Source organism: Zonotrichia leucophrys, chromosome 17, assembly GCF_028769735.1.
Source record: "Zonotrichia leucophrys gambelii isolate GWCS_2022_RI chromosome 17, RI_Zleu_2.0, whole genome shotgun sequence".
In the NCBI taxonomy this organism is placed as follows: domain Eukaryota; kingdom Metazoa; phylum Chordata; class Aves; order Passeriformes; family Passerellidae; genus Zonotrichia; species Zonotrichia leucophrys.
Genome location: NC_088186.1, coordinates 3591780 through 3604925, shown reverse-complemented (window position 1 = coordinate 3604925; position 13146 = coordinate 3591780). Strand labels below are relative to the sequence as shown.

Here is a 13146-nt window from a genome sequence, read left to right as displayed (position 1 = left end):
TTTCCCTGCTAGGATATGGTGGGGCCCCTGCCTTCCTCTGATGCTCTCCTCCTCCTCCTCCTCCTCTTCCGTCCCCTTGGCCCCTGCTGCAAAAAATATTAACCAGCACTTGGAGGCGAGCAGAGCCAGCCCGAGCCAACAGAAAAGAGAGACTTACCTCCTTGTCCCCCTCCTTGTCCCCCTCCTTGTCCCCTTCCTCGTGGCTCTGCTGCTTCCCAGGCAAGACAAAAAGCGTGGCAGAGCAGAGAAATTCAAAGCAGGGAGGAAAATTCTGCTTTTCTTCCCCGGCTGGGTGCCCAGCAGAGAACAAACAGCCCAGCTGGGGCCAGAGGGACTCGCAGGCTGCCGGGCTGGCTGGAGCTGTCAGCTGGATGCCAGAGAGCAAACACGGCCAGAAAAGCACCATCTGACCCCCCTGCTGCAGTTCCCAGTGGCTCCAGTCAAAGAACAGAGATAAAATTCATTTACACCCCAAGAGCTCAAAGCGAAGGTGGTAACACCAAAAAAAAATTTAAATTGGAGTTGGGTAGAAAATAAGGGTTTGATTTTGATCTGCAAAGCTGAAGTTTGTTGTTCCTTCAGCTCAGGGCTGAATTGGGGCCTGTTTGGGCAGGACACACAAGTTCTGCTGGAGGGCTCATGCTGGTATCTCAGAGAAGCAGAAGCCGGGGTGGAGTCAGGGTTTGGCTGCTGGTTGGGAGGGATTGGGGTCCCAGCGGCATCATGGGCCCCCAGGCAGCATCTCCCACCCCTGCAGAGCTCTGAGCAGCCATGGGATTGGCTTTTGGGGGGTTTTAAGCATCCAGCTCAAGTGGAAGTGCCCCTCTTCTGCTCCTCAGTGCCCAATCCCTCTGCTCTTGCCTGCTGGACACCCTGTGGTACCCAAACTGCCCCAGTTTGGGAAGGGTTTAACAGGAGCTGAGGGGCTCCCTTATTCCAGCTTTATCCCCTGTCTCCAGCAGCATTTTCCCTCCTTTTCCCAGAGACAAAACCAAATTTTGTCTCAGTTTCTCAGTTTTACAGAGAAAGCCCCAGTTCCTGCAGGCTTCTCCATGGACTAAATTGCTCAGAACAACCACAGAGCTGCAAACAAGTCTAAACTCCTGTTTGCAGTGGGCTGTTTCTGTTTGGCAGGCCAGAACCATTTCATCAGCCTGTCCAAATTATCAATATGACCTTTGGGCTGGAGCTGACCTAGAACAATACAAGCCCAAGCCTGAGCCCTTCACCAAGCTCAGGATGGGCAGTGGGGACAGTGGCAGCTCCCACAGCCCCTCTGAGCCCTGATGTGGCTGCAGAGCAGGAATGAAGGGGTTAATTTTGGGGTGATCAGTGCGGTGTAGAGGGAGCCCACACAGTTCAACCTCCCCCTGTAATTTTTAGGTTAATTCTAAAATAAAGCTCAGGCGCCAGCTGGAGCTTTCTAGGTCACAGCAAACGTGGTTAAAGCAGGGCTGAGCCAGCCAGGCGTGCTGCAGACTGTCAGCATTGCCTCTTCCACCACATCCTCACTCCCATCCTCATCCTCATCCGAGCTGTGGGCTCAGCTTTGCCCCACAACCCCAATTTGGGCTTGGGAAGCACCACCAGCACCTGCCCTGAGCCAAAAGCACCCCAAATTCCAAAAGCACTCAAATCCCACAGAGTCCTGCTGGGCAGAGCTGTGCTGAGTTTCCCCTGCCTCAGTTTCCCCACCTTGGTGGCACAGCAATTTGGGGTGCTCTGGGCTGGGTTGGGTGAGCTCACCCCAGAGGGGCAGAGGGAGGTGGCCACGCTCTGGCTGGTGGCCAGGGGGCTCGAGGGGCAGTGCCAGGGCCCGTGGCTGTCACACTGTGACAGGGACAGCCAGCAAACACAGCAACCCCACGCTGTGTTTGCTCATTGGGAGGGGGGATTTCATCAGCAGCTGCTCTTGCTGGGGGAAAAAAATAGAATAATAAATAAAAGCCCATGCCTGGTGTGTCCCTCCCCACTCCTGGGACAGGCCAGGGGCTGTGCAGGAAAAAAAAAATCAGAATAATAAATAAAACCCCGTGCCTGGTGTGTAACTCCCCACTCCTGGGACAGGCCAGGGGCTGTGCAGGATGGAACCATCTGGGCTGGCTGGGGTTTATCCTGCTGTTAATGGCCTTGGAACGCTGCTCCTGCTCTGGTTACTGCACCTGGCCCTGGCTGGGCACGCTGGATCAATGCCCCATTCATTCCTGAGCTGTCAGACCCTGCACTGAACAACCCCCAGCAGCAGATTTTGGCACAAAGCTGAGCAAAGCCACTGTGGATGCACCCACCTGCCAGCTCCAGCCACCCCCCAAGGCTCAGTGTCCCCAGCCCCGGGCTGGCAGGGATGTCCCCAGAGGCAGCACAGAATGGGAACAGAGTTTTGCACTGCCCAGCTCTTGGCTGCAGGCTCCAGGGCTGCATTTGTGCCATCCCACCCACCCAGGGCCAGGCTGGGGCTCAGCAGCAGGCACCTAAACCTGGTATTTAATCCATGGTGAATGTTGAGAGATGCCCCGAGACCAAATAGCCACGAGGAAAGGGCTCATCCCAGGCAGGGTCAGCACCTGGACCAAGGCTCAATACCTGGCTGGGCAGCACCTTCCCAAAGCAGCATCCAAAATTCAGCGCCCAGCTCACGTCCTGATCCTGTGATAAAACCCCTCTGCTCACTGCACATCCCCTTCCAGCTGAACCTGGGAAAACTGAAGCACTGGAGACTCCAAGGATGGCAAAAATTGATGTTGTTAATTAAATGACATGGCAGCTCACAGGGACAGCACATCCCTGCTCAAGGTGAGGCCTCTTGAACACCTCAGGGTTTTAGAAGCAACTGTGCAGCTTATTTATTGCTCTGGAACATGCTGCTGCCTGCAGGGCCAGGTGGATTGTGGAATATGATATCCAGGAGTGACTAAAAGCCATGGAAAATCAGCTTCTTTCCTTCACCCTGCAGGGGCTCAGCTCAGAAAAGGAGAAACAGGGAAACTCCTGGATGGGACAACTGCAGGAGTGGCAGCTGCTCCAGGAATGAGAAGGAGCCTGACAGGAACAGAAGGGATCTACTCCAAATTTTATAGGGTAAAAGCACTTACTGTTCATGCCAGGAATCAGGAAGGATCCATCCCTGGGAGCACCCATCTTCCTGGATGGGCCAAGCCACCCCTGAGCCCCAGCGCAGCCAAGAGGGTTTAGTGACAATGACCCTGCCATCCTTGGCACATTAAAAACCATGGCTGGAAAAAAACCTATCAGCAAAATTACACTTTATTTTGGTTTGGTTTTTTTTCTGTTGGGGAATTTACTTTGATGAATTGTAACTTAAAAAGGCCTGGAAAAACCACATGCAAAAGGGTTTCTAAGTAGCAGCTAAAGTTTCTATTCCAGCATTACAAGCTATTCCAAATGATTTCCAAATTCCCAGCTATAAACTATTCCATTAAACAAACAGTTTTATCTTTAAACCCCCCTCCACCCTACCCCAGTTAGTGCAGTGCAAAGGAAAAAAACCCAAGGAATTTACATATTATTTTCCAACTTATCCCATTGCAATTCCCAATGATCTTGAGACGACTTAAAATAATACATCCAATTTTCTCGCCATCATAAAAAAAACATTTCCCTTTCTTATTCACAGATATATTTGTGGCAAATGGCTGAATAATTACTTACAAACAGAACAATCTCTTTTTTTTAACAAGTTTCTTACACCAGTAAACACAAAGAGGGAGAGCTGTCTGGGGGAGGGGGTTTGGCAGGGCAGGCAGAGGGTGGGGGTCCCTTTGGGGTCCCTGGGACAGGGCTGTGCTCTCCCAAGGTGATGCCCTTACAAAATTGGCCATGTTAAAAAGGAAGGGCTGTAAGGCTTTGGGATGTGAGGAAGAACAGGAGCCATCAGGATTTTGTGTGTCCCACCCACCCAAAATGCCCCCTCAGCCCCTGCAATGGCAATGGGACCCTCTGCCCTGCACAGGGGCAGGGAATTGTCAGCTCCCTGCTGGCTGCTGCCCTCAAACTGAGCATGGAGGGGCTGGCTGGGAGGGGGTAGCACCAAACAGTACCTTGGGAATGCCCTGAGCCCCTCTCTGTGTCCCTGTCACCTCCCCTCTGCCCTGGCCAGACCCCTTTGCAGCCACCTCACACCCCATGATTGGGGCACTCCCAGAGCTCCAGCAGGAATGGGGAGCAAAGCAGGGGGGCTCTGGGCTTGTCATTGTGTAATTCCCAACTTAGCATCATTCCCTTGTTCTTGAGAGATCCAAACTCTTTCATTTCTTAGCCCAAACATGGTTCTGGTTTTGCTGCTCTGTTTGCAGACCCCCATGGCAGGGGCTGAGGGCAGCAGCACTGCTCACCCAGCCAGCACTGGCATCTCCCACATTGGCAGCAGGATCCCACAGCAGGAACCACCCCAAATGCCAGGGGAACAACAGCAGGGCATGGAAGCACCAGCTCAAAATGCCAGGTATTCAGAGAGGCAGCTCCTGGGGCTCACACACAGGGAAGCTGTTCCCTGCCACGCTCCCACACGTGGGTTTTGTTTGTATTTGCACTTTGGGAAGGACAGAGGGTGCTCAGGACACAGTGGGAATGTCACAACACACGGACCTTTACTTGACAGCAGCAGCAGGAACAGCCTGTGGGAGGAAGAGGAAGAGTGGGGGGCAACGCTGCCAGCCCCCAAAAGTGCACACAGCTGGGAAGAGGAGATGCTTGCACAGCTCAGGGACAGGATTCAGGACTTGATAGCATAGCCCTTGTTCAGGTGGGTTCACCCTGAGCTCATGAGGTGGGAATTGTCATAGCTGCAAGGAAAATCAGCCTGGCTTGGGGAGGACAGACCCACGGACACATCCTCTGCATGTACCTGGTGCCTTGGTGGCCTCTGAAACCCTTGTGTGGAGCACATCTCCAGTCCTGCAATGCACTGGGACCTCCTGCTCACCAGTGGCACCAGTCTGCTCCCTGGGCACCCCCTGCTTGCAGCAAGGCTGCTGGGACTGAGGTGACTGTGAACAAAATGGGCTCAGGGGTGCCAAAATGGCTTTGTCCCCTCCTGGCTGACCTGGAGCTCCACTTCCAATGGTCACAGCCCTCTCCAGGCGTCCCCACCCTGCCCCTCACCCTGGCCACAGCACAGTGCTGCCCATGGCTGCCAAAATCCTGACCTGGGCAACCCCCTGAGTGCTGTGGCAGAGGGTCTGCATTGCCTCCTTGGGGCTCCCTGCCCTGGAACCCCCAAATTCTCACCCAGGCACAAACCCTCCAGCCTCAGCCTCCCTCCAGCATCCCCAGGGTGGCTTTTAGAAGCCCCTGCCACAGGAGGGGTGCAGTGCCCACGCCCTGCAGGGCACCCAGAGTCTCTGAGCTCTGTCCATCGGGGAGAGCGCGGCTCTCCAGCGGCGCCATCCCACAGCCCAGCAATCTTCTGTACACGGAACAGGGGGCCAGGCCGGGGCAGCCTGCACGCAGGGGGGGTCCTGAGGGGCTGCAGGGACAGTCCTGGGAGGTGTCCAGCACGGGGACAGTGTGCTCAGGCTGCAGCTGCTGGCTCCGGGCGCTCGACGACTTCCAGCGGCCACGGCCGCGGTCACTGCACGCCCTCCTCCTCCACGTAGGTCGAGGGAAACCAGCCCACCTGTGGGGGGACAGGACAGGTGAGATGGCTGGGAAACTCAGGGGGAACAGCACAGAGCCTGCTGGAGCTCAAGGATTTGGAGAATTTAGGGTGGGGTTGTTAGGGTGTGCTGGGCAGGGCGAGGAGTTGGATGCAGCCCCACGTTTCTCTTCACAGAGAAAAGCAAGGCGCAATTCTTCCCAAGAATATTTCTGAGATTCACATTCTCTGAACCTCAGAGAAAGGAAAAAGACCAGTAAACTGGTGTTTTTAATGAGATTAATTCTTATCTCATTTTGCTGTGCCTGTGTTGTGCCAAAGCAGAATGCAACATGGAGATTATTTACCCAAAGTCATGGTGTTTTGTTTCCTTGGCCTCTCAGGGCCAGGTGTGTGTGTGGGGACTTGTCGGGTGACAGTCATGAGATTCTGTGCAGTTGGGTGCTTGGCAGATTCAGTTTAGATGTAATGTAATGTAGATGTAATATAATATGGAATAATGTAGTATAATAAAGTAATTAATGATCCTTCTGATAAGATGGAGTCCTCCTTGTAATTCTTCTCCTTCATCGGGGGCAAAAATATCAATTATAGCTGGACACCATGATCCTTGTGGGGCCCTTTCAACTCTGTCCTGTCACTGAGATTATTGCCCTGCCATTAAGTGCTGTTGCCAGTCCTGGATGTGGCAGATCCTGATGGTGTGAGCCCTAATCACCCTAATTTGGGATGGACTAATCACCTTGGACACGCTGCCTGCGAGGGATCAGGCAGGAAGAATCTGTCTCCAGTGCTACAGAATCTGTGGGATTCCAGGCCAAGCCACCAGGCTGCTGGCTGTCCTAGGCTGCTGACCCTTCCCCCTGCAGGGCTTGCAGACATCCTCCATGGGTCTAGAGAAGATCAGACCATCCCACCACATGCTCCCACCCACCTGTGTGCCCTGGATATCACAAAGCACCAAGTGGCCAAACAGAGGTGGCTCTCATGAGGTGACAACCCACCCAGAACCCAGGAAAGAGTGAGAGAACATGGCACACACTCCCTCCTGTCACCATCACACTTTCTGGAAAAATCCCCTTGCCCGGGATTTTGCTCCTGGGAAGCTGGAAGCCTCAGAGAAAAATGAAAACAATAATTATCTAATTTGCTTCTCCTGTGTTTTGCTGCTTTGGAATGTGTTTGAGGATTGTTTACCACAGGTAATTGTTTCATTGGTTTCTGGTGTGAATTGTTTTTAATTATTGGCCAATCAGTGCCAAGCCGTGTCAAGACTCTGGAAGGAGTCATGACTTTCCATTATTATCTTTTTAGCTTTCTGTAAGTATCCTTTCTGTATTCTTTAGTATAGTTTAGTATAGTCTTCTTTTATATAATATAGTATCTTAAAATAAGATACTATAATCTTAAAATAAGATACTGTAATCATATAAAATATAATATAAATAATATAAAATCTTAAGATACTATAATAATAATATCTAGGAAGGCTAAATTAGCCTTCTCTGAGAACACAGAGTCAGATTCATCATTCCTCCCTCATCTGGGGAACACCACGAATAACAAGCCCCTTCCTTTTGCCATCCTGACAGCAGGGAGGACACCCCACTGCAGGAATCGCCCTGGAGGCACTCACCCTTCCGTTGGTCTCCCCCTTCCACCATCCCTGGTCCCCTCCAATCCTGCTGTAGATCTTCACCACGTCCCCCTCGCGCAGCGACAGCTCCCGCATGTCCCGCGCCGCGAAGTTGTACCGCGCCACGGCCGTGCCTATGACCCGGGGGGTGAACACTGCCAGGGGACAAAGCACAGCCTCAGCAGCGGCCCCGCGCTGGCTGAAGCCTGGGGAAAGCTTGCAGAGGTTCAACCTGGGTTTTCCACCGTGGTACTGAGAGATGGAGCTGCTCAGAGGGAGGGGTGGCGTCACCCGAGCTGCTTGGGTGGGGTGGTGGGGTTAAACTGGGTTCCTGATGGGTTTGAAGGGTTCTGTGGGCTTGGGAAGCTCCTCTCTGGTGAGGGTCACAGGGGTGATGGGCACTTTTGGGAGGTGGTAAAAGGAAGGATTTCATAGGAATACACAACCATTAACAAACCATGGGGAAATCCTGTTCAGCTCTCAGTGTGAGCTCTGGCAGATTGCCTCGGGGAGCTGCCACCTCCCAGCACCTGATGGAGCCACTTTGTGAATCAACTTGGATTTAAGCTACCTCAAAGCCAGAGTTACTGGGAATGGGTTCTCCCAGAGGTGTCGAGTGAATCCTGGGTGCTCTGCCATGAGGAGGAACCAGCTCCTAACCTGGAACCTCCCTGCTCCTGTCCCTTGGTCCCATGAGAGACCAAATGGCGCCAAACCTGACACTGAGCAGCACCTTGGGATGAGGAGATGACCCCAGGAGCCATCCCAGGAGCTGAGCTGCACCAGCAGCCCCAGGGATCTCCATCACTTCAGGAAAGGGATGCTCAGGGGAAGCACAAAGAGGGGGAAGGCAGGGGCAGCACTCAGCATTCCTGCCCCAAGGTCTGGGCACAGGGAAAAAGGGCTGGAGAACCACAGTGGAGGGATGGGATGGGCAGAGGAGGAGAAAAATGCACGTCCTCTGAAGTTCACAAAAAAAAAAGCATCCTCAGGGGATGCTGTGCTTCACTCCCCTCTTTCTCCCAGGATTTCCAAGGGGTTAATTTCTACTGTAAAAGTGTGCAAACCAAGGTTGAACAAAGTTGGAAGGAAAGCTTTGCCCAGGTTTTCAGCTCTTGGCATGGAAGGAGATGAGGATGATGATGGTGTTGGACAAACAATGTGCAACCACTGGAGGGTTTGTCCATCCTGGCCAGGCAGCCAGGCTGGAGGATGGACAGAAATCATGGCAGCTTTGAGCTCTGTCATCAGGAGCTTGCTCAGAGCCCCTTGCTACACAGAAAACTTTCAACACAGTTAGAGAATCTCAAAATCCCAGATTTGTGCTTGAAAAGTTCAATGTTCTTCCCAAACAAGGAAGGCACATGTGGCTTTGCTGGTTGATTTTCTCTATTGAGACTGAAATATAAAACCTTCAATGGGAAGAAAATCTGGCAGGATTTTGCTCTTATCCCATCAGGAAGGAGGATGACAGCCTGGAAAGGATGACACTGCACTCCCTGTGGGGACAATGAGCCCCAAACCACACCTGAGAGCACAGGTGTGTCCCTGTCCCCTCAGCAAGGGGCTCCTGGGCAGCCCCAGAGAGCAGAGCTCAAACCCTGGATGTTCTCCTGGAGGACAAGGAGGGGCAGGCTGGGACAGGGTGAGATGCTGATGCTCAGGGTGACACACATGGGATAAGCAGGTGGAGCTTGAAGTTCATCATGAGATCCCAAAGTGCTACATCCACCTTTTTATTTTGGGTTAATTTTACCCCCTTTTCTCAAACAGCAACAAGTCCATCTCCTCCCTGCCTTCATTTTGGGGAGTGCATTTTGCTGCCAACCAAGCCAGGGTTAATTAAGCTAATTAACTGATTTCCCAGGGCAGCACTGGGGACCCCCTGAACTGCCTGTGGGGATGGAGGGACAGAGGGACCCCATAGGTCCCACTGGTGATGGCTTTCAAGCTGGGGATGGTGGCAGGGCTCTCCAGCAGGGAGAGGCACTGGTACCTGACCAGAAGGGACTGGAGGAGCTCTGAGAAGAAAAGTTGAGGCCCTGAGGACTGAGAAAAGAAAAGTTGTAGGAAGCGCAGGAGGCTGCAAAGAGGTTAGAGAGAAACAGAAAGAGGCAGAACACGCATTAAAAAGGAAATTAAAATAAAATATTATAAGGCACAATGCTTTAAAAGCTGATGGAGGGATACAGGGCAAAGCATGCAGAGGGTCTTTGCAAGGGCTCCAAGCTGGGACAGCTGAGAAAAGGTCTGGCCACAGCCCCACAGCCACTGGGGGCTCAAAATTCACCCTAGAGCTGTATTTAATGCAAAAAGGTATTAAATCAACTTTTAAAACCTATCTTCCTTTGATACTCTTTTCTAAGTATACCATGGAGAAAAATATTTAAAGTTATTTTCCCCCACAAAGCAGTTAGTTCTGCACTCAGGCCTTTGGACAGAACAACATCTTGCATTATTGCAATTTTTCCTTCCCATTTACTTTGATTTTTCCTTTCTTTTTCTTTTAGACACAGACTTACCCTTTCACCCATCACCTCCATTAAAGGAGTCTCACTGGGATTCAAATCACCACAAGTGACACTGGAACCAGATCCATTAAAACACAAAAATCTCACGAGGGTGGGAGAGACAGGATAAATCCCACCAAGTGAACATCACACCCCTGCTCCCAACCAGAGGGTGGGCAAAACACAGGGTGGAAAACCACAGGAGAGGAACCAGCCTGTCCCAGCAAAAACTGTCCCTTCAGAGAGCCCCAGCTTGGCCAGACCTCACCACCTCCAGCGAGACCCATCCTGAAATGCCACCAGCCCTGAAGGACTTAGCTGCAAACTGAGCAGCTCAAAGCCTAGAGAGAAGCTGTCAATTCCTCCATCCACTGCTCCTAGAGCTGGCAGGAAGGGAGGGACAGGTTTTCCATGAGAGCCATGGGTGTTACCTGGGGAGCGGGTGAAGGTCCTGGAGGTAGAGCGCTCCCGGGATTTGTAGGGGTATTTCAGCGTCGTGTCCAGCTGCTTGAAGCTCTCCTTCAGAGAGTGGCTCTGGTAGTACTCAACCAGCTCCTGGGGAGGAAGGAGAGGCACCTGGCTGTCTCTGCCACCCCCTTGTTGCAGACACAGAGCTACAAAAGAGAACAGAAACCCACCAGCAAGCTCTCGAACTTCTTGGCTTCCGTGATGTGGATCCAGTTGTCCTTCTCCACCACCTTGATGTGCTTCACCTCCTCGTTGAACCTGCCAACAACAGCAAAGGCACTCAAAAACAACACAGCCACGTGCTCCAGCCCTGGCTCATCCTCTGTGGGTGAGAAATGTTGAATTATTGAGTTCCTAAAGGGGGAATTACTCACTTAATACTGATGGCAAAGCGCTCGGCCTCGGCCGGCCGCTCCCGGATCAGGTAGGTGCCACTGACGTGGGACTTGAGCAGGTTGTCTGTCTGGTGCCTCTCCATGTTCCCTGCAAACCTGAGCCCAGAGGTTAATTAGTCCATTTAATTCATGAAAATTAACTTGTATCTTTGAACAGGCATGTTTTGGATAAAAAGAGACATCTTTTTAAAGGCATGAAGGATGGAGGGCAGGTGGAGAAACATCTGAAATATCCTGAGCAGGAAGGGAAGTGCCCTGAGAGACACAAGAAGCTGCTGAGCCACTGAAGCACACACAGAGAGTGGCCTCTTCCCTTTGAAGTACCTGACACCTGGAAAAACCCACTAATTGGGAATTAGCCTCCAGGTTAATGAGGCCTCAGCAAGAGCTGGAAGAGCAGGGCTAATTTATATCCATGAATTCATAAACCTGGCTGGAGCTGGAGAGAAGGAGCAGCAGGCAAGCCAAGCACAGCCTCTCCTGCCAAGGCAGGCGTTGCCTCCTCCCTCCAACAATCATTTTCTGGGCACAGAAAATGGGAAGAGAAACCAGCATCTCCCTTTTTGCCTCTTCACCAGTGAAAAAATCCCCACAGCTGCTGCCAGGCCTTTCAACACCCCCCAACCACCACCGTGGCAGCTCCATGGCCACAGAGCAAGCTGGATGCAGAGCCCTGCATGTGGAATTCCTTGCTGGGGTGCATTCCTGAGCCAGCAGCAGCCAGAAGGCCAGGCTGGGCTGTGTCTGTGCCCACTCACCAGGGGTAGGCCGTGTAGTCGATCTCCCGCGAGGCCGGCCGGCTGTTGGGGGGCTGCAAATGGAAGAATTGCTCATTAGTGCAGAGCCAGCAGCTCCTCAGGCTGTACAGCACGTGTGGGATGCTGCTCTCCACGGGAGCCTTCCCTCTGCCAAGCCATTCCCAGATTCTGGGCTTGGGCAGAGGAGGGCAGTGTTGTAGCTGAGCATTTCCCTCCCTGCTCCCAGCTGTGTTTGTTCATTTACCTGAGTGGTTTTTAATTGGGAAGCAGCTGACAACATTACAGCAAGCAGCTAAAAGCAATTAAAACAAACCAAACGCAGTTTTGCTGCACTGGGCCTGATCTCCAGCACTCTGCTCCTGGGTCAGAGAAGGAACAGAGCTGGAAATGATGATGCCAAGCCCAGCCTTGGGAACAGGGCTGCACCATGGCAGGAGGGATCCACCTCCCCTGTGAGGCAGAGGCCTCGCTGAAGGCCCAGGGAAGGGCTGAGGCCTTGAGGAGAAGGCTGAGGAGAGTGACAGGGACAGTCCCACCCAGCTGGCAGTGCCAGCTCCATCCCGGTCTGGCACTTACCCTGGCATCCACGGGGCAGGGCTTCACTGAGGAGCTGGGGAAATAACCCGACTTCTTGGTCTGCAGCAGCCTCCCCTGCAAGGCCAAGCTGGGCATCAGACTGGGGACAGCACTGGTGGCACTGGGGAGGGGTGGGGACAGGCCCCAAAGTGCCTCCCAACCCCCAGCACACCCCTGCACCAGGAAAGCCCCAGAATCAAAGGGATAATGTGGAAATCACTGGTTTAGGAGTTTCACCCTCACCTCCCACCACGGCGAGTCGGGGTCCCCCCTCAGCAGCTCCATCACGTCCCCAATCTGAAAGGTCAGCACTGGTTTCCCAGGAGGGGCTGGGTTCCCATGGTAATTCTGAACAGCCACCATTTTAGGACCTGGCAGAGAAGCACAACAGTTTCACAACCTTGTCCCAGCTGAGAAGAACCCAAAGAGAACCCCCCCTCCTGAACTGCTCTCCTCATCCCTGACAGGGCACAGCAGGCAGGATTGAGGGGCAGGAAACATGAAAGCAGAAAGGAATGGTGTCCACAGTGAGTGTTCTTGGCTCCTGCAGTCACATGCATGATTGAGTTCCCTGCGCAAAAACAAACCCAGGGGGGACCCGGCCAAGCTGCAGCTCCAGCTCCCAGCCCTGCACCTGGATCTGAGCCTCACCAAGGAGCTCAAACCCAGCAGAGGAGAGGGAAATCAAGGAGAGGAGCCCTTGCCAGGCAATGCCTGGCCAGCAGTGACCCCACAATTGCAAAAGGGAGCAGTGAACACTCAGCTACCACTGAAAATCAGCTGGACCTGGGACTCAGAACGCCCCTGAAGCTCCCAGGCAAAGTCCACTTGTCTCGCCAACAACTTCACATTAAATAAACCTCCCCCACTGCACCAAACCCACAGTGTTTATCCTCAAAATGCCTCCCCACCTCTGCCTCTCCCCTCCCAGCAAGAGCACTCTGTGTTTGTTTTGTTGGCTTTTGTTGTTTTTCTTTTCTCCTAACCACAAATTTGATTCAGGTTTCTTTTTGCCAGGCTTGGCTTTCCTTCCATCAGAAACAGCACAAAAACAAATTGTTCTTCTCCTTTGAGCCACAGCAGGGGCAGGGCAGGCCCAGAGCTCTGTCCAGGCAAGTTTTAAACACAGGAAGATAAAAAGTTCTTGCAGTAACTTTTGTGACTGGTGGCCCATCAGGGGACACTGGAC

General features: G+C 52.8%; 1 protein-coding gene across 5 annotated transcripts in view; it reads right to left on the bottom strand.

Annotated features, from left to right (window-relative positions):
• Positions 1–3252: 3252 nt before the first annotated feature.
• Positions 3253–13146, bottom strand: part of VAV2 (vav guanine nucleotide exchange factor 2) — a 128007-nt gene continuing 118113 nt past the window's right edge. For 2 of the 5 annotated variants that reach the window (XM_064727476.1, XM_064727477.1), the window contains 9 exons: positions 12201–12328; positions 11958–12032; positions 11382–11434; positions 10603–10719; positions 10399–10486; positions 10192–10315; positions 9247–9333; positions 7251–7405; positions 3253–5635 (listed from right to left, as the gene is read on the bottom strand). In XM_064727476.1, coding sequence (XP_064583546.1) covers positions 5588–5635; positions 7251–7405; positions 9247–9333; positions 10192–10315; positions 10399–10486; positions 10603–10719; positions 11382–11434; positions 11958–12032; positions 12201–12328 — 875 coding nt within the window. In that variant the 3' untranslated portion in view covers positions 3253–5587. Of the gene's footprint in view, positions 5636–7250; positions 7406–9246; positions 9334–10191; positions 10316–10398; positions 10487–10602; positions 10720–11381; positions 11435–11957; positions 12033–12200; positions 12329–13146 lie in introns of those variants that run through there. The other 3 variants (XM_064727478.1, XM_064727479.1, XM_064727480.1) reach the window with 2 other exon arrangements.